Below are 26,130 nucleotides of genomic sequence, written 5' to 3'. Positions count from 1 at the left end.
TCACTGTCAAACCGCGTGACGTGTCTGAATACAGCGGTGGTAACATCACCTCAGAGGCAAATCAATCAGAGCTACAACAATAAGCCGATTAATCGATTGGTCGATCAACAGAAATGTAATCAGCAACCGATTGTTGTTCTTTAACTTCCAGGTTCTCAGATTTGCTGCTTTTGTCTGTTTTAGTAGTACTGTACATGTAGGCATTTCACATTGAAATGTTGACATGCTTTTTATAATTTTGTGGACTAAACAAGTAGGTTAATGAGTTAGCCAAGACAATTAACAGCAGAAGAAACATTGACAATAATCCTTAGTTGCAGTCCAAAATAAATAGTCTCTTCTGTTTACAGTGGGCCTTATATGTATCAACCAAGTAGACCTAACGCTCATTATGGCCACTAAAGGAAAAAGCCCTAATTCAGATTTTTCATAGGGCATTTCACATAAACTCTCAATATTACAAAATATATATATTTTTTAAATACATTAGAGAGCTGATAAGTCATGATGTCAAATAGCATTACTATTATTAATGCTTATTATTAACTCCCTGGGCCAAATGATTATTCACTTCAGCTTAACGTTTAGCAAAGACTAAAGAATGCCTTTCACATTCTCATCACTATTGTGAAGCTTACACGTTTTATTATTGTATGACGTCCATGCCAACAGCACACAAAGACTCCTGATTAGTAATAGCAGTGTATCAAGTTATGCCACACGTGAAAGGCGTGTCGCCTTTATTGCAGGTCTGACGTGATTAATATGTCAAAGTTTTTAGTCAAACTAGACATTCAGCCTTTGTGTAGTTTGCTGGATGACGTCGACTCTATTGACTCGTGGCTATACCTTTTTGGAGGTAAACATCAAGCTGTAAAACTTTGAGAAATCCCCTTCCGGTTGAGACCTACAGAATAAAGTTTTAATAGTAAAGATTTGTTTGTAATAATTGAGCTTTCCACTGTAGGGGTCCGTTTTGGGAGACGTTTCCCATCTCAGGGTAAATCAACTCAGAGTTCAGGGTTTGACTCAGAGTTTGTTAAACCTCCTATTTGAAACGGACCCCAGGTCTTTAACAGCGGGTGACAAAAAAAATAAAAATCAAGATAAATTATTTCATCTTTCTACATCGTATGCTCTACCGTACACATATGGGAGATTAAACTTTTTATTATTTTCAACATGAGGTGAGAAATGCGTCATGTCTAACCGCATGCTTCAAAGACATATGGGGGAGGCATTTCATCAGAAATGCAAACACAACTTGTGACTTGTTCAACAATGCCAGTGCAGCTCACACGACCGGCCGCTCCAGCAGTTTAGCGTGCTCATTTGGGCAACTGGAACACAAGACGTTATTGTCTTCGACAAAATGTCAACTGAAACTTCTCCATATTTTCTTGATGGTGTTAGTACATTTGAAATTAAAATGAAACCGTTCAGCCGGTCTGTCTCAGAAACAGCTATTGACTCAGTTTTGACTCATGGTCCACGTTTGCAGGCCACACCTTTGTGAACGCAAGGTCCACATGTAGTCAGCCGAATGATTTCTGATGAAAAAAACATGGTTTGGGGCCTGGGTCGAGAATCCTACCTCTTTATTGACTGACTTATCAAATCTGTACTTTAATGTGCATGTTAATTCCTATAGAATTATGAAACAATACAACATCTGGATTTACATTGCGGATTGGATTGTTCAAAAGCTGCTTTCCAACCCCAAATTAGTATTGGAAAGGGAGCACTGATGTGTGTGTTATTTATGTATTCATTATGTGGATTTTTTGGTGTCCCTTGCCAACCGTTTCTGTTGAGCGCTTTATTTTGAAGGCAACACACATCCCACTTCCTGTACCCTTGTAGCTAGCTCTGGCTAGCTTGCTGTTAGCTCCGCGCAGTGGGACGACTCTTTCCTGCCAGTCCGTCCAATCAGAGTTTAGTGACAGAGTGGAAGTTGGTCGCTATGTCCCCATACAAAAAAGAACCCTGGTCAAGTCAAAGTTGTGGCATGAAGATTCAGCGACGAAACCGACAACTTCAGCTAAGTTTCTGCTAGCTAACGCTAAGACGTTTTTGTTTTTTTTACGATACAAAAAAAAAAACGGTCCCGTTTTTGATGTTCCGCGGCTGTTGGAGGTGACCCGGGCGAGGGGGGCCACACGGTGAAATAACATGCCGTCGTACCTTGGTGTCGGGCTCGGCTGTGGGTGTCACACGCTGCCGTGTTCCTGACCCGAAGACACGGACTGCAGCTCCGGGAGGCATTTCCAGCCTGCCACGCAGGCAGTTAACAACTCCCCCAAAGGAAAAGTAAACTTTGCCTACAACTTACATTTAAACCCCGCGCTGCGACACTTTGACACTTTGTTATTTTGTCACCTGGAAAGTTGTTTTTTTGAGAGAGAGCGAAAATGATGAAGGCCAGGAGATACTTGAGAGGAAGTGGACGGGTTCTCGTCTTCGTCTTCGTCGCCTCCGTCGTTTGGCTCCTGTTTGACATGGCCGCCCTGCGCCTGTCGATGAACGACGTCACCGGCCAGCTGCTGAAGGAGCGCGTGATAAGGGACCAGCGGCTCGTCAGACAGCAGTCCCGCGCGACGCGGGCGGGGAGGCGCGGGTTCAAACACCCGGTGCAGAGGATGGACCCCACCGCCACGCGCGCCCCTAAGGGGCCGCTCGCTTCGCACCTCGAGCTGGCTCCCGTGTACAGAAAGGGGGGCCAGAAAGAGGACAAAAACACCCACTCTCTTCGTCTTCCCCACGTAGACCCCCGACAGGGAGGAGAAGCTGTCCTGCGACATGTCACGCCAAAGCGGGACGTCCCCCCCAAGAAGGAAGCGGTGGATTTGGACGTGAAGGCGATGGAACCACAGAAGAGCGGCCCGGTTAAAGGGACGTTGCCTGTGGCGCGGCCCGTTGATGTCAAGGATGCACCAGTAGTTCTGCACACGAGTGATCCAAAGAGCGACAAAAGAGGCCCGAATGACCCCAAGGTCGAGGCCGGAGCAGACGCGAGCCCGAGAGAAAAAAGGAGACGAGAGGATGCCCACAATAAAACTTTAGAGAAACCCGTTGAGGGGATCGACCATCGGGAGACCCCAAGACCCGCGATTGAGTCCCGAGCAGGACAACCAGGTGTCCACAAGGTGCTCTCCCTGGATCTGACCATCGCTCCCAGGGACGCCCGCGCGGCGGGCCAGTTCGGCCAGCCGGCCCTCGTCGCCAACAACGAAAAGGCCGAGGTGAAGAAGAGATGGGACGAGGGGCACTTCAATGTGTTCCTGAGCGACAGGATCCCGGTGGACCGCGCCGTCCCGGACACCAGGCCCGAGACGTGCGTCTCCCCTCTGCACCCTTTTGACCCTCTCAAAATGCGCTTTTTGACGGATTTTTACTCTTTGTTGTTGTTTTTAATTCCAGGTGTGCACAGAAACTGGTCCACGACGACTTGCCGTCCACCAGCGTGATCTTCTGCTTCGTGGACGAGGTGTGGTCGACGCTCCTGCGCTCCGTGCACAGCGTGCTCAACAGGTCTCCGGCGCACCTCCTCACGGAGATCATTCTGGTGGACGACTTCAGCACCAAAGGTAAAGGACACAACACATCAGACAACACCAGGCGTTTATCATCGGGGGCTGGCTCTGTTCTAGCTTTATTGCTTTAGTTCTTACACAGATCTACTTATTTTAACCCTAGTCAGCTAGATTGTTAGATGTTTATCGAAAATAAGTTATTTGTCACATAAATACCCCAGTTTCTTACTTTGAGAAGGCACACCTGTGTGAGCTTTGATGTCAGTCAACAAACGTGCCACGTTGGAGAACTGGGGAAAAGCTGCGCGACGGGTTTTTATTTTTATTTACTTTCATGCAAAATGTTAACGCATACTTTTGAGTGCTATCCCTGATGTGCTTATTAAAGATCCGAAAGTTGTGACAAAGATATTTACGGAGTGAGACATTTAGCAGTTGATGCATCACCAGTGTGTGTGAATCAAGCAATTTGTAACACCTGTCATGCGCTTTTGTCCGCTCTGTGTCGTACAATCACACGTGATATTTTTATCTCGTGGCAGACTATCTGAAAGAGCAGCTGGATACGTACATGTCCCAGTTTCCCAAAGTGCGGATCATTCATCTGAAGGAGCGACAGGGCCTCATCCGGGCCCGGCTGGCTGGAGCTGCTGTGGCCAAAGGTAACCACTGCTCCGCTTCTCATCCATAAAACAAGAAAAAAAAAAGTCAAAAGCAGCCCTCCAGTGTGTGCATCCCATCACATGGTCAGACTTGGTGAAAGTTTTCCGATGTAAACAGACTTTTAACAACAAGACAAATCCTACCTCCTTTGCTGGTTTGGTGGGCACACATTTTAGCACCATTCGACACATTTTAGTAACGTGTGCATTGAATAACACAAAAGTGCAAAGGTTTATTAAGGTCTTATCACAAATAAAGCACATTGTTTTATTGAATGCATACTATTTACTTACTTTGCTTAAACAAACAACCAACAGGGGATGTTTGCCCTCATTAAAACACACACACACGCATTTTTTGTTTGACTACAGCAGGATGCTTGTGTCTTTCCCACAAACTGTAGGTGAGGTCCTCACCTTCCTCGACTCGCACATCGAATGCAACCTGGGCTGGCTGGAGCCGCTGCTGGAGAGAGTCTATCTGGATCGCAAGAAGGTGCCCTGTCCGGTTATTGAAGTGATCAGTGATAAGGACATGAGGTGACTCCACACTCTTTATCTGACAAGACGTACACAATGTGATCTCTCCTTAAGTAGTGCGGAAGAAAATGTCAATTTACTCCGGCTCTCTCCCCTCTTTTTTTTTTTCATAGTTATATGCTGGTGGACAACTTCCAGAGAGGTATTTTCAAATGGCCTTTGGTTTTTGGCTGGAGTGCTGTACCAGAGGAGCACATTCAGAAGAATAACCTGACCATCTCAGACCCCATCAGGTACCTAAACAGTCCATTTACAGATCCATATTGTATTATTATTATTACTGCTGGCCCATCTTCATTAGTTCTCATCTTACAGGTGTCCAGTTATGGCTGGAGGCCTTTTCTCCATAGACAAAAAATATTTCTATGAGCTTGGTGCTTACGATCCAGGACTGGATGTGTGGGGTGGTGAGAACATGGAGATTTCGTTCAAGGTAACTCACTCGTCTAATTCGTACATGCGTGTTTGCCACGGGGCGCTTTGCGGCATCGTCTCTCGGGTGACTCCTTACCCGCCTCCCCCCTCGTGTGCTGCCACTCGGACAGATCTGGATGTGCGGCGGGGAGATCGAGATCATCCCCTGCTCTCGAGTGGGACACATCTTCCGTGGACAGAATCCTTACAAGTTCCCCAAAGACCGGCAGAAGACCGTGGAGCGGAACCTGGCGAGGGTGGCGGAGGTCTGGCTGGACGAGTACAAGGACCTCTTCTACGGCAACGGCTACCACCACCTGCTGGACAAGAAGAACATCGACATCGGCAACCTCACCGAGCAGATCGAGCTGAGGGAGAAGCTCAAATGCAAGAGCTTCAAGTGGTACCTGGATAATGTGTATCCGGATATGAAGGCTCCCCTAGTCAAAGCGGAGGGCCTGGTATGTGCTTAAATAGACACTGTTTCACTGGTCATGTCCCCCCCCCCCACCCCACCCCCCTTTTTTTTAAATGTTCTCTTGTAACTTTACCTCGTAGATCTTTAACCGCGGCTTGAGGAAATGCCTCACTCTGCAGCACGGCTCTCTGTCGTTTGACCAATGTGACATCAGCATGCAGGTAGGGGGTCTTCCTTTTTTGTTTTCAACGGATTATTTCAAATGGTTATCGCTTCAGAAGAAAACACTCGGATGCTGTGTGATTATTGGCCTAACAAAAGTATCCAGGCAGCCGATCTAGATGAGGTTGAGTCCCAGGCGGGACCCGAGCCACGGTAAACAAGGGCGGAGTCTGAGGCGAGGCCGAGTCTTTCGCAACGCGGCCTTTGTGGGTTCAGAGCCGCCGCTGAGCCGACCTTCAAAAATTGTTCATTTTTCACGGAGCGTAATTACATCCTGTCGCTCCTCTCTCTCCGTCTGGTATTCAGAGTCAGCACTTTAATTACACCTGGATGAGACACGTTCGCCAGCAAGATCTATGCGTCTCCCCCCACGGCAAGGGCAGCGGCATCGCTTTACAAGTATGTGACAACGCCAATCCTGCACACAACTGGTTCCACAAATCATCCAACTCCGCTCTGGTAGGTCGACTTTGGACGTGCCGATCTTGTTTTTGTCACTTTCCCTCTCCTTTCCATGCAGTGTCTGTTTTTCAGGACTGGCCTGATTATAAATAGTTTTTTTTTTTTTTTTGTCTTTGTGAAGGCGGAGCACCTCATGTCAGAGTTTGTGTCCAGCCACATGTGCCTGGAGGCGGGGCCTCAGGGGGACGCCCTGCACCTGAATCCATGTGAAAGCAGAAACACCTTTCAAAAGTGGCAGTTCACACACTACCACGCTCTGTGACGAGACTGAAACGTGTCAAACAATTACTAAAGAGACGTGTGTGTGTGTGTGTGTGGTCCGGCGCCTGACCAGAGGAGGCGGGAAGCACTTTGTTGGCAGTAAAATGTGTGTGTGTGTGTGGTGTACTGCAGAGGGTGTGAGAATGTGCAATGTTTCTAATGTCCTTTTGGATTATGTCGCCATGGACCGACTTTGAGCCGCACCCGAGGACAGCGTGCATCTTCTCTCTGCTCAGGAGATGTAGGTGGCTACATCGAGGTGATTGGAAGAACACTCCTTTTTTTGAGCACAGCATATAATCTCACTACCAAAGATAAAACAATGACTCGATTTGAGATGGAATAAAGGGGTTTTCTTTTTGTGTTTAGTCTGCTCGGGCTGATTTAATCATGTACTATGTATTAGTATGAAACATATCACTCAATTCCTGTGAGGCATTGTCTAAATGTCATTTACTTTTATGTTTACAACGCATGGTTGCTTTTTGGGTTTTAAGCATTATTTTGGTGGGTTTTTTTCTTTTTTTTCAACTGTTCCTTTTGTATGAATTTATTTTTGTCACTAGAGGGAAGTGTTGTTCAGAACATGCATTGAACCTCTGCTGTGATTTCATGATATTGTGACAAACCCCTTCACCACTTACTGACAGAAAAGGATTTCATTAAGAAACTGAGAATAAAATGGAGATACGGACTTAATAGCATGTATCACTTTATTTTTATCCAGCTGTTATAAGTACATCTAAATATGCATGTTTAGCTAATCACTTGACATTTCTTACCCTAAAGATTCCAAACAACATTTGAGTTATTATTAACATTACAAACCCCTGAGCGTCTAATTTATTCAATCTGTTGCTCAAATCCCTGTTTCGTATGTCGAGGTTTTCACCCTAGAGCCATGAAATGAATAAAATGTACATCTTGGGAGTCATTGCGCTCCCATCAGATATTAGATAAATAGTTACATAGTGCTCTTTATTTAGAAATCTTGCATCACCTGGAGAGTTACCTGACGTATTTTTAATACAGACAAGTAGACTAGAACAAATAAATATGTAAACCGTGTACTACATGTGCAGTCAGTGTTGTTATGGAGCATCTCCAGCAGTTTTCATCTTCCTTTTAAAAAAAAATATCTTTAAACATCACGTTACAAATTCACGATCATGTGTTCAAACTCCTCTATCTTCTGCCGGGTGTTGCCTCTGCGGATCTTGCGGTAGGACACGGTGCCGTATTTGGAGGAGGAGGACAGGTGGTTGAAGGATTTCTTCGGCAGAGGCAGAGTGGAGCGGCCCGAGCCGGAGACCCCGTGGGACCCCGCGGGGCTTTTAACCCCTTGGCCCTTCTCCGGCTCCACCTGAAGCGCCCCGTCACTGGGCAGCCAGAGTCCAGCGTCGGTTCGGAGCAAGACTTCGAGGTTTGGGGTCGCTTCTTTTTGCTCAGCTGGTAGAGGGAAATCCGGCATTCTGTAAACGAAAGCATCATCTATTGTACAACTCAATATCGCTAAACCCCCCCCGGCCCCCCTTACCTTTTTCTGCTGAAATGTTTTGCTGAGCCTGCACGTTTGGGACGGTGCAGTTTAGCAATCCTCCTCGGCTGCTCGCTGACCTCTGTGGAGTCACATTACACTCTGCTCCTGGTTCTGCAGGATCCGACTCGTCCACGCGCTCGGTTTTTGGTTTCTGGAGCTCCCGTCGTTCCTCCTCTTCCTGAAAGTCCGGCCGAGTCGCCTCTGTCCCCACCTCTGCGATTTCTCCGGCCATAATGGATCCTTCGGCCGTGTCATCCTCGTCGGATGCCACGCTGTTGACAAGAGGCTTGTAGTCGTTGCCGCCAAATCCGGGTGACCGGTTGGCTTTTGTTTCCTGGTAAGCTCGGTCCTCGTCGCTGTAGAACACGGAGTCATCTCCCTCCTCCATTGACCAGGCGTCTCTTTCTTCACGCTCCCCCCGGGTCTGGAGGGCCTCGGCAGCGGCCCCTCCGATGATATCCAGCACCTGGGACGTGAGCGCGTCCTTTCCCGCCGCGAGCCTCGGGGCCTTTGGAGGCATCGGGCTCGTCCGCGTCTCCGTCTCCATCCGTCTGCTTTTCTTTCCTCTGTGATATTGGAAAAATAGTCAGGCTTGCGCACTTTTCTTTGTTGTCTATTTCTTAAATACACGTTACAAGCGTGTTACCAGAAATACTTCTTATCCAGGGAAGAGAGACAATCCATCCTGCGTTTCGGTTGGCACCTCGAGGTCCAGCTGTCTGGGGCTCTCGCTAGTGCCAGTACCATTTAAGTGCGTGTGCACGTGGAAAGACAAACGGGCGTTCTGTTGTGGCCCCCGACAAAGACCCTTTGTGGCTCTGGCATCTGCGCATTGAGGAGATTGTGCTCATTCTTTGGTAATCTCTGTTGGGTGACCAGCTCCTGGATTAACATTCTCCCATAGGTTTATGCTTTATATACATATCCAACAAGCTAGAGTAAAAAGTTGCTTACATGCACTGCATGCATGTTATTTGTCGTAATCTGTCATGGAGGATATTTTACTGCTTTTACTACATGAATACTTCCCCCGGATTGTGTGCGTGCAACATAACCTTTCATGATTGAGTCCATCAAGTTATTTTGTTTATGGCTTCATAACACAAAAAATCAATAAAAAACAAGGGGTTATTTTTTTAAAGGATCTCTCCCCTGGTTTCGCACATTTTTAAAATGAACCGTGTCATCGTCTTTGTCAACAGTACACCGAGTGCAGGAAGACAAGTGTGTCATGTCAGAATGCGTCTGTCTTCTTCTTTCTCTTTAGCTGCAGCAGGAAACCAAAGAAGTGAAGCTTATTACAGGAAATGTATGAGGTGTGTTTTGCTTAATTTGTCTACAGACATTATTGAATTCCCAAGGATGCTGATAGTTTGTGTGTATGAGTAAATGATGTGTAATAGCAGCATTGTCACCAATGTAGCCCCCTCTGTTACGCACCCGCTTTCCTTTAGAAAGTGTAACTTTGGAACTATTATGGCTTATTAACTTATATAATAATAATATAGGTATATATGAAGGAAAACACTGCTGGGTTTGTAATACTTCAAGTTTATTGTCCTTTTCTCGTCTTTTGCATACATATTTTCTTGATGTGATACCAAAAAATAAAGCGTAACATTCTGTAAAAAAGTTGCCATTAGAAGCAAATCTTTACACACATTTTTGTTTGTGCAGAAACAGTTTCAGTGTTTCTGCACAAACACCCACGATTGTACAAAGCCTAAAGTACTGTTGAAAATGATAACGGCAAGTAGCCCCCCTTGTGCCCACATCCTGTTTTGAGCTGAGCTGAGCATCTATACAGAGCAGGTGGTTTGGAGGTTTTTCGGCACCTGAACGCGACACAGGAAGACAACCTTTCTGAACGTCGACCTGGCCTGAAAAATCAATGGCCACAGTGATTGTTTAGATTAATGCAGTTACTCAAACCATAAGATCCAGAATCTCCATGATTCACATCATCACCTGTGTGCATATATTCATTAAAACCAAAGAATATTTCATAATGCTGTTGTGCCACCACAAGTCTGAGCCACTGAGTGCGGCTCAGCTTCAAGGCCCAGAACACTCAAGTCTCAAACGGTCTGTCCTCTCTCTGGTCCATGAAAGTGACACCCGGGGTCACTGAGCGATCTCCCCCGTCTCCTCCTCTTCCACCGACCGCTGCAGTCCGGGGATCAACTTGAGAATGTGCTTGCGAACGCTGGTCCTCCTGCTCTTACGGGGCAGGGTACCAAACAAGGAGGACACCCTCCTCGCCTCCTCCCAGGACGGGGACGGGGACAGGGTCAGGGACAGGGACCCGCTGCTGTCGGCCAAGCTGGAGCCGCCGCTGCTGCGGCCGAGGGAGCGCAGGTGTCGGCCGGAGCTGGCGGAGAAGCTCCGGGAGTTTTGGCGCGACGGGAAATCTCTGGAGGAGAAGAAGCAGCCGTCGTCGTCGTCGCCGTCCGTGGTGCTGGCCGCGCTGCGGGGGCTGGGGGAGCACATGTCCCCGAACACGCTGTCCTCCGTCGCGGTGCTCCTGGAGCTGCCGTCGCTGGAAAAGCGCCGGCCGCGGCGGGCCGTCGGGGGGCTCCGAGCCGCCGAGGGGACCCCCGCGATGTCGTTCAAGTTACCTGAAAGCGTCATTGTCACTTTATTTGCAGCGTTAACGCGGTTGCGTTTTGCACCGTAAAGGGAATCGCCTTTAGAAAGAAACCGGTGAGGAAGGAAGTGGTGCGGTCTGACTCACCTCGTACTAAGCGTGTTTCCTGTAGAGTGAGGGCCTGCAGCTCCACCAGTTTCTCACGCAGCGTTTGCTGTAGAAAAAAAACAACAACAGCAGCACGGTTTTACTTCCAGTAAGATCAGTTTGATCGGGTGTGTTACAACCCGAGGGTCAGAGAGACGCACCTTGAGCTGGCGGACCCTCTTCTCCAGCTCGATCTGCTTCATTATGTTCCCGCACACGGTCTCCATTCTGGAACCACACGGCAAACACAACACAATGACGCACACTTTCAACGGCGAAACACTGCTGTCATACTGTGTTTTTGGGGTTTCGTGCGCACCGGACCTATACGTGCTTTTCTCACTCACGTTAGACTGTTGGTTGAATCTCTTATGAGTTCCAGTATGTGCTGATGAGATGATCCTTCAATGCTGACCTCATTGATGGTGACGATTATATCTCCTGCGAATAAATGGGGATGCAAAAAAAAAAAAAAAAGTGAACTAATGAATTATGAGAAGACAACAGTGCATTGCACAGCGTTTGGTGTTTGTGATTGGAGGCGTTTGCAATTCTGTGGTATGAGACGCGTCTTGTCCATATGTACAGCAGGAAGGCGCAATGAGGTCTGAGGCTCTCGTACGCGTGTGTGTGTGTGTGTGTGTACGCCCTTGTGAAGGGTGTGGGTGGTTCACCTGCGGTCAGGCCGGCGTTCTCAGCTGCGCTGTCCTCCAGCACTTTGCGCACGAACGTGCACATCTCCACTGCAGAGCTCTCGTTCAGCTGCAGGCCGTAGGTCTGCAACAAGGGGGGCCGTTTGTCAACACTTCCATCCATAAAATGATCCTCTTACAAGTCAGAGTCAGGGATCATAATGCAGTATATGAGTATTAAGTGTGATTACCTGAATTTCAAAACCAAATGTTTCATTGTCTTGTTTTTCCAGTACAATCGTGGTCCTGTGCAGAAGGAGAAATGGAAAAAAAGAGACAAACAAAAGTATTTTAGGAACTGCTCCTCCTCTTCAAGAAAACAAAAATGCTATATATATATATATATATATATATATATATATATATATATATATATATATACACACATATCATATACATATCATTTTTGTGTATTTTTATATATATATATATATATATATATATATATATAAAAAATACTGTAGTAAGGTTAAAAGTGAAAGCTTCTCTAAGATAAACTGCACATGAGATTTGATAAATTTACCTTTGTGGGTCGGAGTAGTCGACCAGTGAGCGGGTTTGTTTTGACTGCAAAGTGAGAAATACAGAGTTCCTCTTTAAAGCAACATTAAAGCTTCAACGTCTTGAAGCTCTCAGGCAATTGTTCAATGTGAGTGCATGTTGATCCTCAAAACTCAAAGAACTCAAAGATCAAAACTTGTATTTGAATCGTAAAGGTGTGATTGTGTTTACACTTGCAGTCTCACCTTGCATACTGCGGGCAGAGAGCCCGTGTTGTGCCGCTGTCGACCGCTGTTTCCCTTCAGTGAGCGTCGGTACCAAAGGGAGCATTTCTTCTTCAGAGTATTATCCAGAATGTAATTCTCCTGGCTGCCCTGGCGTTGAAGTCCATTGAAATTCATAGCGTGCTGCACGGTAGACTGGTCCTCAAAGCGTCATCACGTCCTGCTGCAGCAGCTCTTGGAATGATTGTTGTGCGCCGTGCATCCGAGAGCACACTGTGTCAGGCGGAAATCCACGTCATGTGATGGCTGTGGTGGCCTGCATCTGTAGATCACAGCCACACAGTCTGGTTTCCTGCTCACCTCGGCCTTTTTTTCTCTCCTTTCTTGAGAACGAATAGTTTGCTGAAAAACAAAGTGGGGGGGAGTTTTTTCTTCAAACAGTCCCTTTCGCTTTTTTCTTTTTTTTTTGCAGTCCAAGCAATTTGATTTATGGTCTGTCAGAAAATCAGCAATGCATGAGAAACTGCCACCTCACTCTCCTCCACCTGCTTGGAGCCTTTCTCACTCTCGGTTTCTCAATGGGGCTAACTTCTTCTTCCTGTGTTCTGCCGAGCAGGGTGACTTGTCTTAAGAGGACGCACAAAAGACGCATTTAGCCCGGGGCCGGTGTCACGCTCCCCGAACAGACCGCATGGGTCATACACAATTGGTTCAAAAGGGGAAATCACACACACACACACACGGCCAGGGGGGGGCAATGGTAGATGAGGCAGAGAAAACTTAAGCCACAGTGCAAAGATCTTCCACCGCCACGCCCGTGCTTGCAGAAGGTCCACTTGTTTGATGGAACCATAATCTCTCACCATGCAGAAAAGATGCATTTCTTTGTTGACAAGAAATTCTGAGAAAATGGTCTTTTTGATTTCGAGCCCCATACAGTAATTGTACATAAACCCAGTTAAAATACTCCTTAACTGGCAGATTGCCTCAGAGGAATCCGCTCTGCTGCCCCACGGGAGCGTCTGGACACGGATAGCCCATTTCTGCAGAACATCTACAGAACAACATTACATTCCGTTCTCTATGACACCAATGAACTCACTTTAAATGATTTTGTAATAGATGGGGAAAAACTGGAGGATTAAAAAACTGGATTTAAACGTTTGGCAGATAGTGTTACTTCAGACAATACATTTGTGTTTTGTCTTTCAATGCACTGTAAAGGAAGTCTTTGTAAATCAAACTAAGTGGTTATCTTCAAATGTTAGTGTGTAAATTAACTCTGTGTTTCTTTTTTTGTGAAAACGACCTGAATCCACCTTAAAATAGCTAAAAAGCTCAAAGTTTTATTCTTTGTCCTGTTAACCTGCTGTTGGGGGACACTCTGGTCTTGTAGGCCACTTGCATCACAGTCGAACCCGTTGAAGCAACGTGCAGCACAATCCTTGTTTGATTGACTCATTTGCGTACTGCTGATGCCTTCAATGTTACGCTTTTGTTTCCTCCGTCTAACGGACACTTCATAGCAGACGTAGATGAATAGAGCTGCTGAGCACAAACCGGAGATGAGTCACGTCAGTTAAGGTAAAAGCTCCACGGTGAAGATAAGGACCGGTTTCAGATGAGTCGCTCTGGGAAATTCTGTCCTACATGCAGTTATGTGCAAAACTCTGCTTCTGTAATTTGGAAAGCATTGATTGTGCAATGTCAAAGAACGAGGCCCATCCAGGACAAAAGACAAGGACCATCCGTGACAATGACGCGACGAGTGACAGCAGACACACACAGCTTAAATACACTAGGGAGGTGCAGGTGATTGGACACGGGTGGAAACAATCAGACAATCACAGACGATGACAGGACAAGGCAGGTTACCCAGGGAGACAAGAAGCAGAAAACTACAAAATAAGACAGGAAATAAACCCAGACTGTGACAGACCTTGGGATTAAAGGCCTCAGCTTGCTCCTCCAAACATATCTCTGGTCATTGTGGCCAAAATGCTACATTTTAGTTTCATCACACTGACACCTGCGTTCCATCACCTTCTATTTCTTTGCAGAGCTGCTCTTTGGTGGCTCTTGGTTGACTCTCGACCAAGGGCATAACTTGCGTTTTCTTCCTGATTGTGCCAGCGACACAACTACGCCATGCAGCTTATAGCTACAAACATTTGTTTGCACGGTTGATCTCGGGACCTTTAGCTGCTTTGAAATGGCTCCAAGTGACTTTCCTGACGCGAAGTCGACAATTAGCTTTTTCTGACCTGCACTGTTTCCGCCTTTGAATTTCTCATTGAGTGTATTAAACAAGCCCTGTTTTGAGGTCACAAGCTGAATGTAATTATAAGCACTCACAGGAAGTTAAGAGGCCACAAAGCAAATTTGATTGACACAACTTTCTATATCACCAAAATTAATAATTGACCCAGCATTTCCATAGCAGATCCATAACAAATTCCTAACAGAAGCAAAATTCATCATTATTGGAACCTCAAGACAACCATGATATACACGTTCTTTACAAGTGTGTGTAAACTTCCGACCACAACTGTATTGCAATAAAGAAATGTATGCAACAAGTAATACAAACAGTCCACTCCATGATAAATCGTTTATTGACTTAATGATATAACTCATTTCTATACAAAATAAATATGCAAGTAATAGACATCTGAGCTACAACACAGAGCTGCATTGATCAACAAAACACGATTGTTTCAAAACCAAAGAGCTCCTTTTCCTTTATGATAGTGCTTTGACATTTGATTCCAGCATTTAGCAAATTCATACTCAATATATAAAAAAGACACAAAAAATAAAAGAATTGCACATTGTGGTCACTCCTCTTTGGAATGATTGATAAATCTTTTACATGCTTAGCGGCCGGTTGTGACACCTGTCTGATTCCGAGAACCAGATATGACACGATAGACAAAATAAAAGTTAGGCTCAGAATACATCCTACATTCGAATGTTATATATAAGTACTTTCAATGGACCTAAGCAGAAACGGACTCTTTAATACCATATTTTCAACGTTTCATATCTGTATTCTGCAACACACAGTTGAATGATTCCATGATTGAAGTCAACTAATGATTTCACGAAAAGCAAAACCACAAAGGTTTACAATAACTAGTATTTGTTAAGAGCGCGACAGCTGCTTATATTATCGACTAGTAGTTATAACAGAAACAACACACAGCAGCTACATGGAAGTAACTCGCAACGAAAATCATGGCCGTCGGCCGAGGATGAAATGAAACGCATGATGAATGTGAAACAGTTTTTTTCCACCACAGTACCAGTTTCACAAACTCTACAATAATAGATCAGATCCCCCTCTTTAAACACGCGGTCACTCCGTGTGACATGCAATGCACACACAGGCACAACATCACACGAGAGGGTGAAGATGAGCACGCATGGAATACAAATTCACCCATAAGTCATTTTTTTCCGAAGCCTGTTGTGACAATACTTAACAGAGCGTGATTAAACGTGCACCCGTCGGCCAGACTGAGCCCTGCAGGTGAAACGGCTTAAACGGTTTTAATGAGAATTTGGCAATTTCATTTTTTTTAATGATTTCGCTAATAGCTTCATCAGGATCCTTATCAAGAGCTGATCATATCTTGATCTTTGCTATTGTGCGGTACATTAAGAAACCTGCTATAGCAGCATTGGGAATTGTAAAACTGGGTGTTTTTTATAACATACTAAATGTGGTCTTTGATGTCCCAGTTAAAAATACCAATGTGCCAATGTTAGCATGTTTATTAATTAAAATCATAAAAATGTAACGATTCAAACTAAATCTTTCCATGGGGAGTATTTGACAAATATAGAACATAACCTTTTTTTAACAATCATGAATGAGCAGCTCTATTCAGCAACTGAAAGCTTCAAACGTGGAAACGTAGAAGCAGGAGCTTAAAGCTCTGCTTCTCTTTGTGCAAAGGACAATAACACAAGTATACAAGCACTCTAATGAGCCCATGAGACAACTTCATTCAACTCCACCACCAGCCGGTCTACATATAGAAGTTTGGCCTGAGGGCGGCGCCAGAGGAACGGTCAGGTCTTTAATAAGTTCCCTCTGTTGTGTTTCCACACAGCAGGTTATTATTAGTCGTCCTTTGGGGACCAGAATTTGTTTTAACAAATTTCATCGTTGTCCATTTAATACTTGTTAAGGAACTTGGACCTGAACCATTGGAACATTAGGAGTAATAATTATTCAAAAGCACTATAATATATATATATATATATATATATATATATATATATATATATATATATATATATATGTGTTCGTTTCTTTTCCGCTATCTGTTTGATTGTCAGTTTGCACACTAACTACTCACAGCAATACTTTGTTTGATATAAGATATGGCACGAAAACATCACAATGTGCAACTTCAAGCTCTTGGCACTTAAATCTCTGAGGTAGCAAAATAATCTCTGTATACATTATACTACACACACACACACACACACATACATTCATAGGACTCTTCCTACCAAAAGTGCAGCAGCTCGGTTCATTTTTTCACAAGGCGTGTGTGTGTGTGTGTGCAAAGCAGCCACGGACGCCTCCTACGTTACTTTGGCACCAACAACCACCTGAAGCTGCTCTGTGAGGCTGAAGAGTGCCCCCTGGAGAGGGCGGCCTCGGCCCGTGAGGCTCTGCTCTCCCTCACAAATCCTACTAATCTTTGACATCCTTGATGAAAGACAGCTGAGACACCGTTTTCTTCACCCTCAGGGCGGTGAGCCGAGCGGCGGGGTTGGCATACCAGCACTCCCTCATCAGTTTGCCCATCACGCGCAGAGCCTGGTGTATCAACAAGCAGACAGTAATATTCGTTTATTTGATACGATGTGCGCCTGCCATCACCATCGTGCTACCAAGAGCCCACAAACAGGACATTTTACTTATTGAACTGTTGTTGTTTTTTGACACAGCAGACAGAAGTCTCCACTTCTCATCTTAACCAATGACAATACAAAGACATTTTGTAATCATCAAACCCAAATTGTAGTATAACAGTTTGTGTCCGTTTCAGAGGTAAATTCGTTGGTAACCGCGAATCCGAAACAAACTAATACATGTTTGGTTGTTTTTATCTTTCGAGTCGGGGCGACAGTCCTGTAATGATGAGTCAGGTTGGATGGTTTGAGTGGTTTGTTGATTGAACATTAGTTCATAAATAAACTGAACATGAGGTCTGACCTCTTTGTTGTAATAAATCAGATTTATCCTCTAAGCATAGAGGCGTGTTGAGGGCGTTGTAGTTTTTGTGTGTAACTTTAGCAGTTTAATAGATACTGATGAGGAGTTTGAATCACATCTATCTTATATGGAAGCATCCTTCCTTCTCACCTCACAGCTCTGCCACTGGTTGGGAACGTTGGGTCTGAGTTTGGGCTCACACACCACCTTCCTCATGTCCTCAATGGTTGGGTCAGAAGGCACCAGGTCATAGTAAGGCAGCTGGAATTCTTCATGAAGTCCTTTGAAAAAGGTACAAGGACGACCACACGATGACACACAGTACTGTTTACAGCGATCAGAAAATAACATTTGCCGCGTTAAACTAGCGTGCGATGGACAAATTGACATGGCTGATTGCATAATCGTCAGTGGTTTCATGAATGTAGCTGACTATTTCCCCTTAAACATCTCTATCCGTGTATTACTGAGTAACAGGAAGTACTGTATATACCGCACTTTTGACTGGTACCGTACGTGCTTGTGTCATTTTGAAGTACCTCTAACAGAGCACCTTCGGGCCATTTCCCAGAACACCAGGCCCAGCGAGTAGATATCCGCCCTCTTGAATGACTCAAAGCAGTTGATATTGATCGTCTCATCAAGGATTTCTGGGGCCATGTACCTGCAGAGGACAAAACCATTAAGACCTAATGAAATGCAAAGTCCGGCGTTTCTTTTTTTTAAACCCCCCATGTCCTCTGAATTTAAAATCATAAATACAGGGAACAAACAAGCAGGTCATCATTCTGAGCAGAAAGGGATTTCATCATTTAGATTTTTGGAGATGGAAAACAATTATACGTCATTTGTAAAAAAAAAAAAAGAACATTGGTGATTCATGACCTGACAAATATGTGTTAAATCTTGGGAGCCTTCATGGTACGACTAGGATGAAGGGTCTGGTTTACGGTGTATTCAAGTGTGTTCATGCTACTACTAAAAACAAATATGTTTCACTGCAACCAATGTTACCATGCTTGCATCAACTCTACACGCTTCATGACTTTTGTCCAACATTTTCCCAACGGACCTTAAACACCACACATTGTTTCACTTTATCAGGGAAACGTAACGAATAAAACAAGTGATTTCACGTCCATTTGGTTTCTACTTTCTATGTGAGGTAAATCCAACCTCTTGGTTCCCACTCTGTGGTTGGACGGTATTTCGATGGAGTTGGTGCTGGAGTCATGTTTCACAGCCAAACCCAAATCTGCGATGACAGCGGTGCCGTTCTTCTTCACCAGGACATTTTTAGACTTCAGATCTCTGTGGGCTATGGCGGGTTTGCCTGAAACCAAGAAAGGAAACAAATAAGATTTTAGGCCATGTTGACAAAACAAAAAAGCCCAAAAAGTCTGGATAATCTTTAGGTGCAGGTCCGAATTACGGACAGACCCCTTAACTGATGCAATCCAGGCTCAGACAACAATGATATGGTGGTTTTGCCGAGCACACAATAATAGATATAAAGAATAGAACAAAACCATACCCTGAGTTCCAATGAGTTCCATGTGGAGATGTGCCAGTCCGCTTGCTATGGACAGAGCGAGGACGCTCATGCCTTCCAGAGAGACTGTGAACCTGTTCAGGTAATCATACAGGGAGCCGTGCTCATGGTACTCTGACACCAACCACAGCTGGGTCCACGAGCCGTTATCTGCAGGAATGAAGCATTATTTGCCCACATTAATCTGATAATGAACTTGATCCTCTTTAGTCCGTGTGTGCGTCGCAACTCTCGTACCTTTGTTGTCCGCGGCAATGAAGCCCAAGATGTTCTCGTGTCTGAGCATGATCGTCTGATAGATCTCTGCTTCGCGAAACCACGACCTCTCGTCTCTGGAGGAGAAGATCTTCACCGCCACGTCCTCTCCTCGCCACTTTCCCCGCCACACCTCCCCAAACCGACCCTTCCCGATGGTCTCCTGCAGGACGATGGTCCGGGCTATCGTCCGCTGGACCAGCAACGGCAGACCTGCAACACGCCAGCGAGACAGCTGACCTCGATGTGGCCACCGTCACATTCATCCAAGCCTTGTTGGGTGTAAAACAGAATAAATGCGACGATGAGTGCTCTAAGTTGCTCTGACCTGATCCAGAGCCCGAGGTGCTCATGTCATAGATCAGATCTTTGAGACATTTGTCGGCCGACATCAGCATCTGGTCTTCCAGAGGCTCCTCTGGGTCCTGCTTGTGGGCGCCGCCGTAAACACACCGGTGGCTCTGTACAACAAACACACTCAGCAGGATCCCCACACACAGAAGGCAGGAGGGCACCAGGATCACCACGGTGAGCTGCAGCCTGCTCCAGCCGGGCTCCTCCAAAGGCCTCTCTGGTAGCACGTACAAACACAACATTCCAGCATGTCATCGCTCCCGGACACATCAAATCCTCAGGATTAAGAATCAGTGGAATAATTGAAAGAATGGGTGTTCACCACTGAGCTCCTGGTGGTGGGTAATGTTGTATTTTATGTTGTATACAACAGATAATGGCCTGAAATCATCACCTCAAGCAGGCGATATTCTTTCACTGGTGGATGACTGCCGATGAAATATGTTGACGTTCTGTATTTCAGAGAAACCATCCGCCCTGCTGGTATTGTTCAAGTTTAGAGGGATGGAAATTGCACATTTGGCAGACGCAATGTTTTGCCTGCCAACAAAATGCCTTTTCCACAGCAACAGTAATGTCATCACAGCCAATAAATGTCATTTAGCAAAAGTAATGAAGAGACAAACAGGCATGAGCTTGCAAAAGAAAATACAAATAACACAAAATCTTCTTTTTTTGAACAACAACAGCCGCACTATAAAAATAAATGATTGGTTTGGCAAAAAATAAAATAGCCTGCATTTGACTTTCATTCTGTGTGTGTGGGGGGGTAAGGTGGGGAGGGGACCTGGATACAAACAAAAATGCACAGCTGGTGGGCGCTGGGATAATATGAGATTCAATGACACGCTGACAACATTATGTAGACTGGTTATAAGGAACATCTTGGAGGCTACTTGATTTGGTTGACTTTTGTCTTATTTTAACTTCAGGAGTGATTGCAAGAACTAATAAGTCTTTCAACATACAGTGTCAACCTTAAACAACGCAGACTTGAGAAACCAAAAAACCTAAATCGATGTTTCTTCAGCCTTGTCTCCGATCCCCAAAGCACAAAATGTTCAGGAGTTCCTCAATCATGCACCATGTGGAGATGGCCCAGTGGGCGAAGCAACAGGTCGTGAACTAAACCACAGTTTTGTAAGACATCTTTTGCCTTTTCCCCAAATACATGTCCTGCCTGCATGTGTCAAACTGCAGCTCCGCAGACACGAAACACTTTACTCTCCACTGGCTGAAAGAAAAAAGAAAAAGAAACTCTCTACAAACTGTTTATTGATGGCTCTGCAACGGGTCAAAGACGTAATCTAGACATTCATTTTGGTACATGAGCAAATGCTTGGAAATTGAGGAGCGCATGATGCGAAAAGACCCTAAACCAAAGCCCAGATTGATTCTGGTGTTCTCATTCAAAGTCAACACCACCCCGGCCTGCGGGTGCTTCCCAGACCCTTTGTTCCCGTCCCTTTCGTTCATCTGTGATCGGTTATCATGAATCAGGAATGGACCATGAATTACAACAGTACATTTTGTTAGTTAAAAAATGTAGGAAGAGGAAAATAAACTGTCCTTTTTTTGAATAGCAGTCTCTAGAATAATTAATCTGAGGAGCCTACCGGAATAGATTTGTGTTACAGTTTTGTTCTTTGTACCTTTAAAAAAGTCTCTCTGCAAATTGGAGCTAAACAGTCCATTAATTAATTGAGAGAAAATACATCTGCAACAGTTTTGATCATCAATTGATGAGACGTTTTGGTCGTCAGTTGTATGTTAATAAACTGAATATTTTAGGACATCTGAACACCCCTAATATAGAGATTTGGAGACATTCTTTTTCTTCTGATATTTTACAAAAAGTTTGATTAAATAACTGAGAATATAATCTGTAGTTTAATAAATTAAGAAAATAGTTGCCTATGATGGTGTTATTGACGCCACCTAGTTGACACGACACATTGACTCACGGTCAAAAACCGCCTGGTACTCATCCACACCAGAGTTCATAAGCAGGCACGTTACTTCAATGCATTTCCATGGTAATGCGCCACCCTGTGTTCATGTCTAGAAACTGCATGTCCCAATTCACCACGGTGGTTCCCTCAAAATGAACGAAAGCCCCGAAACCTGCATTATGGCTCCAACAATACAAATTAGTCAATGGCAAAATGCATTTCCGTTTTCTTAAAGATGTGCTCAGTGACATCCTGATATGGACATTGGATACGTTTCTTTGCAAGACCACATTTCTGACAGAGTAGTTATTTACTCTATAAACACTCACTGCCTCTGCCCGATTTGTTATGTCACAGGATCGAGTGGGATCAGCATCCACCTCGTCTGGCCGGGGCCAGAATGAGAGGGAAAGTTGCTGTTGAATAACTACTGTATCTAATCCATTAAAAAGAATGAACTAAAGAAGAGCCATCCCTTCTCTCTGTACCTGCGTGTAGGTGTAGAGTCTCATTGTTGCAGAAGTCAGTGAAGCAGCAGTTCCTCTTGGAGACGTTTCGGGAGCTGTAACAGAAGACCTGGCCCTTCATCTCGGAGGGCGACATGCACGACTTGTCCGTCTCCTCCTTCCCGTCGACCAGCATCACCGAGTTCCAGCAGGCTCCGTCCGCGGCCGTCTCGCAGGTGTGGTTGGCGCAAAGCTGGCACACGCACCTCAGACCTGAAACAAACGACATCGCTCAAGATCGTTGTTTTCCCCCACGGACATTTCCCGCTAGTTAATTCATTGAATACGGAAACACACTGCCGTAGAAAAGTGGTCTTTAACGGTTTTGATGCTCCTGTTACGTAAGCAGGTCCATGTTCTCAAATGGCTGGAAGTGGGGGAACCAACATAATGCCTCTTAGTTTAACACCCAGATAATCTTGTGCTCTTCTTGGAGCTGCTGTCATGCTTTGTTTTGAGAAGATTGGGAATGATTAATAAGCGAACTTGCACTGCCCACTCGTTGTAAAAGATGTAATAAACAGTAACAATATTATACAATATTCAAAAAATCTCGTTTTAATGTATGCATAATAATCAGTACAGGAGTACCTAATAAAGAGTCGAATCTGATAGAAATTGGTGGACGTTGAATTGTACGTCCTGGAATTAGTGGTTTGCATGCCCACTCAGTCTGGTTGCAACAAAAACATTCCATAGAGGTATTTTCTTGTGACAATAAGTCACCACTTTACGTTTTCTAATGTAAGTTCCACATCACCTGTATTAGTCTTGTATTAGCAAAGGCGGGAGGGAAGTGGTTAGATTATCGAATACAGGGAAAACAACTGAGACATAACAAGTACTAAAGATGAGAAATGGAGCCTGTCAGCTCGTGATCATCGGTTCGGTTTAAGGTTTACAACGAGGAAAAGTAAAAAAAAACACAAACTCTTTCATTTCCTGATGTGGAAATTTCCTGTCATGAAAAAATGTTTCATACTATGGGAGTTATAAAAATGAGGACAGCATTGGTGCATGGATGCTCCCTGAGGCACGCACGGCTATTTTCAACTGATTTGGAAAGACGGTTTGTCCCCGAAATAATAAGCGGGTGTCAACAATGACGTAGTAAGAAATGAAAGAAACTAAGGCAGCTTCTCTCAAAACCATCTGACTTCCCGACCGTTTCTCATTGATGTGCACACACAGTAGCACGGAAGGAATGCAATTATGTTCCAAGGTAGTGGTGAGCGGGGAAACTCAACCTTGTGGCATTCGGCACTAAAGATGACTAAAAAATAAACAACCGTTCCACATTTACTGAGGCGTAGAATTAATTACAACAGTATAAATTTATTATAGCTTTTGGTCTTTTTAAATGATTGGTACTAAGAAAATTAGAAGCTACAGCGTAATAATTTCTTATTTCTTACCTAAAATCTCTTACAGCCCAAATTTTAACAGTAGACTCACAAGTTGCTTGGCAACAAACTTACTCAAGTACTTACTCTGTCACTTTGTGATTAAAGCTACCAAGGCTCTGTAAATACGGGTGAACTGTGTTTAATGGACTCTTTAATCACGTGTCCTGGCAGGGAAGCAAGTAGAAACAAAATGACGTTGGTGTACAGTTTTTTGTCTGAGTTTTTCCTCAGTCCAAGTGTTACTTTATAATAAAAGAAGTTTTCTACCACAGTAAAAAAGCTGCATGGGTTTTTGTAGATGGCGCAGTTGTCGTGTTGAAGATGTCGTCATAATTAGTGGAATCGATCAGCAGGTTTTGAGGAAATCAAATCAAACTTTAAGCACATTTCAACATAAAGAATAAGTCCATGTTTCCTTAGAAGTAATAACAGGCTCTGCAGCTCTCATTAATCTTGGACGAGATATTTGTTTTTTTCATCAACTAAGGTGATAAAGAGCATTCACCCCTCAACTTGTTTCCTTAACAACTTCCTGACAACTCTTCTCGGAGTTGCTCAATTATTAAGGCATGAATAGGGCTGAGTTGCAGAGACTCTAAAACATATTTTTCATTCATTTCAAATGAAACATTAGTATAATGCTGACAGGATCGTCCTTGAACTATAATTTGCAACGACGGTACCAAGCGTCATATTGCAAATTATAGCAATTATGTATGGAGAGAGAATGCCAAGCAATACTTCTCATGGCCCTTCACTTAAAATGTGTCTGTCACCTGGAAGGAGGGCATCTTAGAGAGAAAAAGCACTCTGCTGATTAGCTGGATTTATCTGTATGAGTAAGTGAGTTCATACACATTTTCTGTGTATGAAACAAGAAATGCCAGTCGACTGATAGAGGCTTACCAACATTGTCTATTTCTACAGTCAACCAAACCTGTTGCCTCAATAAAGACATATGATAACAGCTTTTATACTTTGGTGGAAACCAGGACAATCAGACTGCCGTAGGTAAGATACAGAATGTGAGTACCTGCAGTGACTGGAAATTAATTTCTGTATTTTACAGAATAAAATGCAGCATAACAGCTTGGGCACCACATAGCAGAATTAATGAAAGTGGACATTTTGGATTTTTTCTTTTAAAAAATCAGGCCTATTAGCTCTAAGAAAATAATGAAATATGCAGATCACACCCTGCTGAAGCCAAAGGGGACATTTTCAATTTCCAAACCCAGGTCAGTTTACAATCATTCAGGCAGGAAAAAGCTGCACATCCTCACAGAGAATTATTGGTATTTTCCTCGAGTGAATTGTTTCTACTGAAGTTTCAGATTTAGTCCAAGAATGTAATTATTTTATCATAAAACACACACAAATATTATCTTTGACCTAGAAGAGTTTTTGCCTAGTTTTTTTTATTTAACTTGCAAGCTTGACCAATCATTCCCATCTTACAAATTTAAGACAGCTATTTTAAAAAGCACGTGGTCTGTGAACGCCCACTGCCGTACAAGTGGCACAACATGGAAAAACAGGGGGCCAACAGGAGCCTTTTTTCAGTATGTTTTTAAAGAACCTTATTCAGCAAAATATATATTTTTTCCCTCCAACTTACAAAGTCGAATTAATTGAATAAACTTCATGAATGGATCCTGGGTTTGTTGACATTGCGAAAAGCCTCCGGGCAGCGTGGGGGTAAGGGGGCGATTTCAAAAGTCACCCGAATTAATTATTTATCCCACCGAGCAAACAATCTAAACGGGCAGGCCTTTTGAGAAGAGAACCCCCCCCCCGCCAGCTGCCGCGTACCTGCAGTCAGCTGCGCGACGGACAGCACGATGAGCGCCGCTCGCAGGCTGCGCTTCCCGGGACGAGTCATGGCCGGAGCGGCATCCGCTCCGCGCGCTCTCCGGCTCTCACGCGGCCGCTCCGCGCGCAGACATGACTCTCTGCGCTGCTCCACGCGGGCGAAAAGTCCGTCGGGTCGCGGTGCAGCCTTCGCTCCCTTGACAGCGTGGAGGGAAAACCGTGGAAGCGCAGCGCGAGAGGCTTTTTTAACATTTTTATTTTTGGTGAGGGGAGGACGTTTTGTTTTTCCGCCCCGCCTCTTTCGACTAGCATTAAGTGGATTTGGAGCAGCAGACCTCAGATAGAGACATGGGAGAGAGAGAGGGGGAGATAAAGTGTGTGAACTGCACCTCCCTGTCCCTCCCTGAATTGTGCATAATGCGCGGTGACCAAGTGTCTGTGTACATCATACACAATCTCATGGGCGGCCACATGAGTACACAGACCACACGCTTTGTTCTTTGGTTGACATTCTGGTTTCCAAGTGACCTTATAGACCCCGGCGTAGGGGCCCCGGGCCAAAAGGAAAGTCGCTGAAGAACCAAGTCCGGGTACCACTGCTAAGATTCTGTCTGACCAAGCAGAGAGTAAAGACTGTCGGGTAATCTGCTGTACATGCAGCTCAATGCAAGCGTTAGCCCGACCCACCTGCGTGCTGTCACTTATTTACTGTTCCTGTAAATAACTATTTGTGATTTGGAACTATTTGTAAATAACTATTTGTTATTTAAAGGACATAAATATAACATTTTCACGTTTGCCGATGCTCAGGCATCGTCCGCGGCAACAGCAGGTGCCACTGTCACCAAGGAGAG

General features: G+C 44.7%; 4 protein-coding genes across 6 annotated transcripts; 1 reads left to right on the top strand and 3 right to left on the bottom strand.

Annotated features, from left to right (window-relative positions):
• Positions 1 to 1,662: 1,662 nt before the first annotated feature.
• galnt5 (polypeptide N-acetylgalactosaminyltransferase 5) lies at positions 1,663 to 7,211 on the top strand. Its single transcript, XM_040201561.2, has 10 exons — positions 1,663 to 3,334; positions 3,421 to 3,587; positions 4,076 to 4,195; positions 4,600 to 4,735; positions 4,849 to 4,968; positions 5,051 to 5,168; positions 5,281 to 5,610; positions 5,708 to 5,788; positions 6,096 to 6,248; positions 6,373 to 7,211. The coding sequence occupies exons 1-10, from the start codon at positions 2,412 to 2,414 to the stop codon at positions 6,511 to 6,513; spliced, it is 2,289 nt and encodes a 762-aa protein (XP_040057495.2). The 5' UTR covers positions 1,663 to 2,411; the 3' UTR covers positions 6,514 to 7,211.
• Positions 7,208 to 8,838, bottom strand: ermn (ermin). 3 transcript variants are annotated; one of them, XM_040201564.2, is made up of 3 exons: positions 8,699 to 8,838; positions 8,050 to 8,618; positions 7,208 to 7,961 (listed from the first exon to the last, which is right to left on the bottom strand). In XM_040201564.2, the coding sequence occupies exons 2-3, from the start codon at positions 8,597 to 8,599 to the stop codon at positions 7,666 to 7,668; spliced, it is 846 nt and encodes a 281-aa protein (XP_040057498.2). In that variant the 5' UTR covers positions 8,600 to 8,618; positions 8,699 to 8,838; the 3' UTR covers positions 7,208 to 7,665. The 3 variants fall into 3 exon arrangements, with proteins under 3 accessions (XP_040057498.2, XP_077947261.1, XP_077947260.1); XM_078091135.1 differs by having other exon boundaries at positions 7,208 to 7,984; positions 8,699 to 8,810; XM_078091134.1 differs by having other exon boundaries at positions 8,050 to 8,815.
• A 749-nt stretch (positions 8,839 to 9,587) lies between these two features.
• On the bottom strand, positions 9,588 to 12,903 carry cytip (cytohesin 1 interacting protein). Its single transcript, XM_040201563.2, has 8 exons — positions 12,225 to 12,903; positions 12,002 to 12,045; positions 11,670 to 11,724; positions 11,461 to 11,563; positions 11,134 to 11,227; positions 10,948 to 11,014; positions 10,787 to 10,853; positions 9,588 to 10,670 (listed from the first exon to the last, which is right to left on the bottom strand). Exons 1-8 carry the CDS (start codon positions 12,378 to 12,380, stop codon positions 10,177 to 10,179), a joined length of 1,080 nt encoding a protein of 359 aa, XP_040057497.2. The 5' UTR covers positions 12,381 to 12,903; the 3' UTR covers positions 9,588 to 10,176.
• A 1,897-nt stretch (positions 12,904 to 14,800) lies between these two features.
• Positions 14,801 to 25,554, bottom strand: acvr1c (activin A receptor type 1C). Its single transcript, XM_040201562.2, has 9 exons — positions 25,277 to 25,554; positions 22,041 to 22,271; positions 19,575 to 19,817; positions 19,229 to 19,459; positions 18,974 to 19,141; positions 18,616 to 18,772; positions 17,979 to 18,103; positions 17,590 to 17,720; positions 14,801 to 17,040 (listed from the first exon to the last, which is right to left on the bottom strand). Exons 1-9 carry the CDS (start codon positions 25,344 to 25,346, stop codon positions 16,915 to 16,917), a joined length of 1,482 nt encoding a protein of 493 aa, XP_040057496.1. The 5' UTR covers positions 25,347 to 25,554; the 3' UTR covers positions 14,801 to 16,914.
• Positions 25,555 to 26,130: the final 576 nt, after the last annotated feature.

This window comes from Gasterosteus aculeatus, chromosome 16, assembly GCF_964276395.1.
Source record: "Gasterosteus aculeatus chromosome 16, fGasAcu3.hap1.1, whole genome shotgun sequence".
NCBI lineage: Eukaryota > Metazoa > Chordata > Actinopteri > Perciformes > Gasterosteidae > Gasterosteus > Gasterosteus aculeatus.
This window is presented reverse-complemented; position numbering and strand designations above follow the sequence as displayed.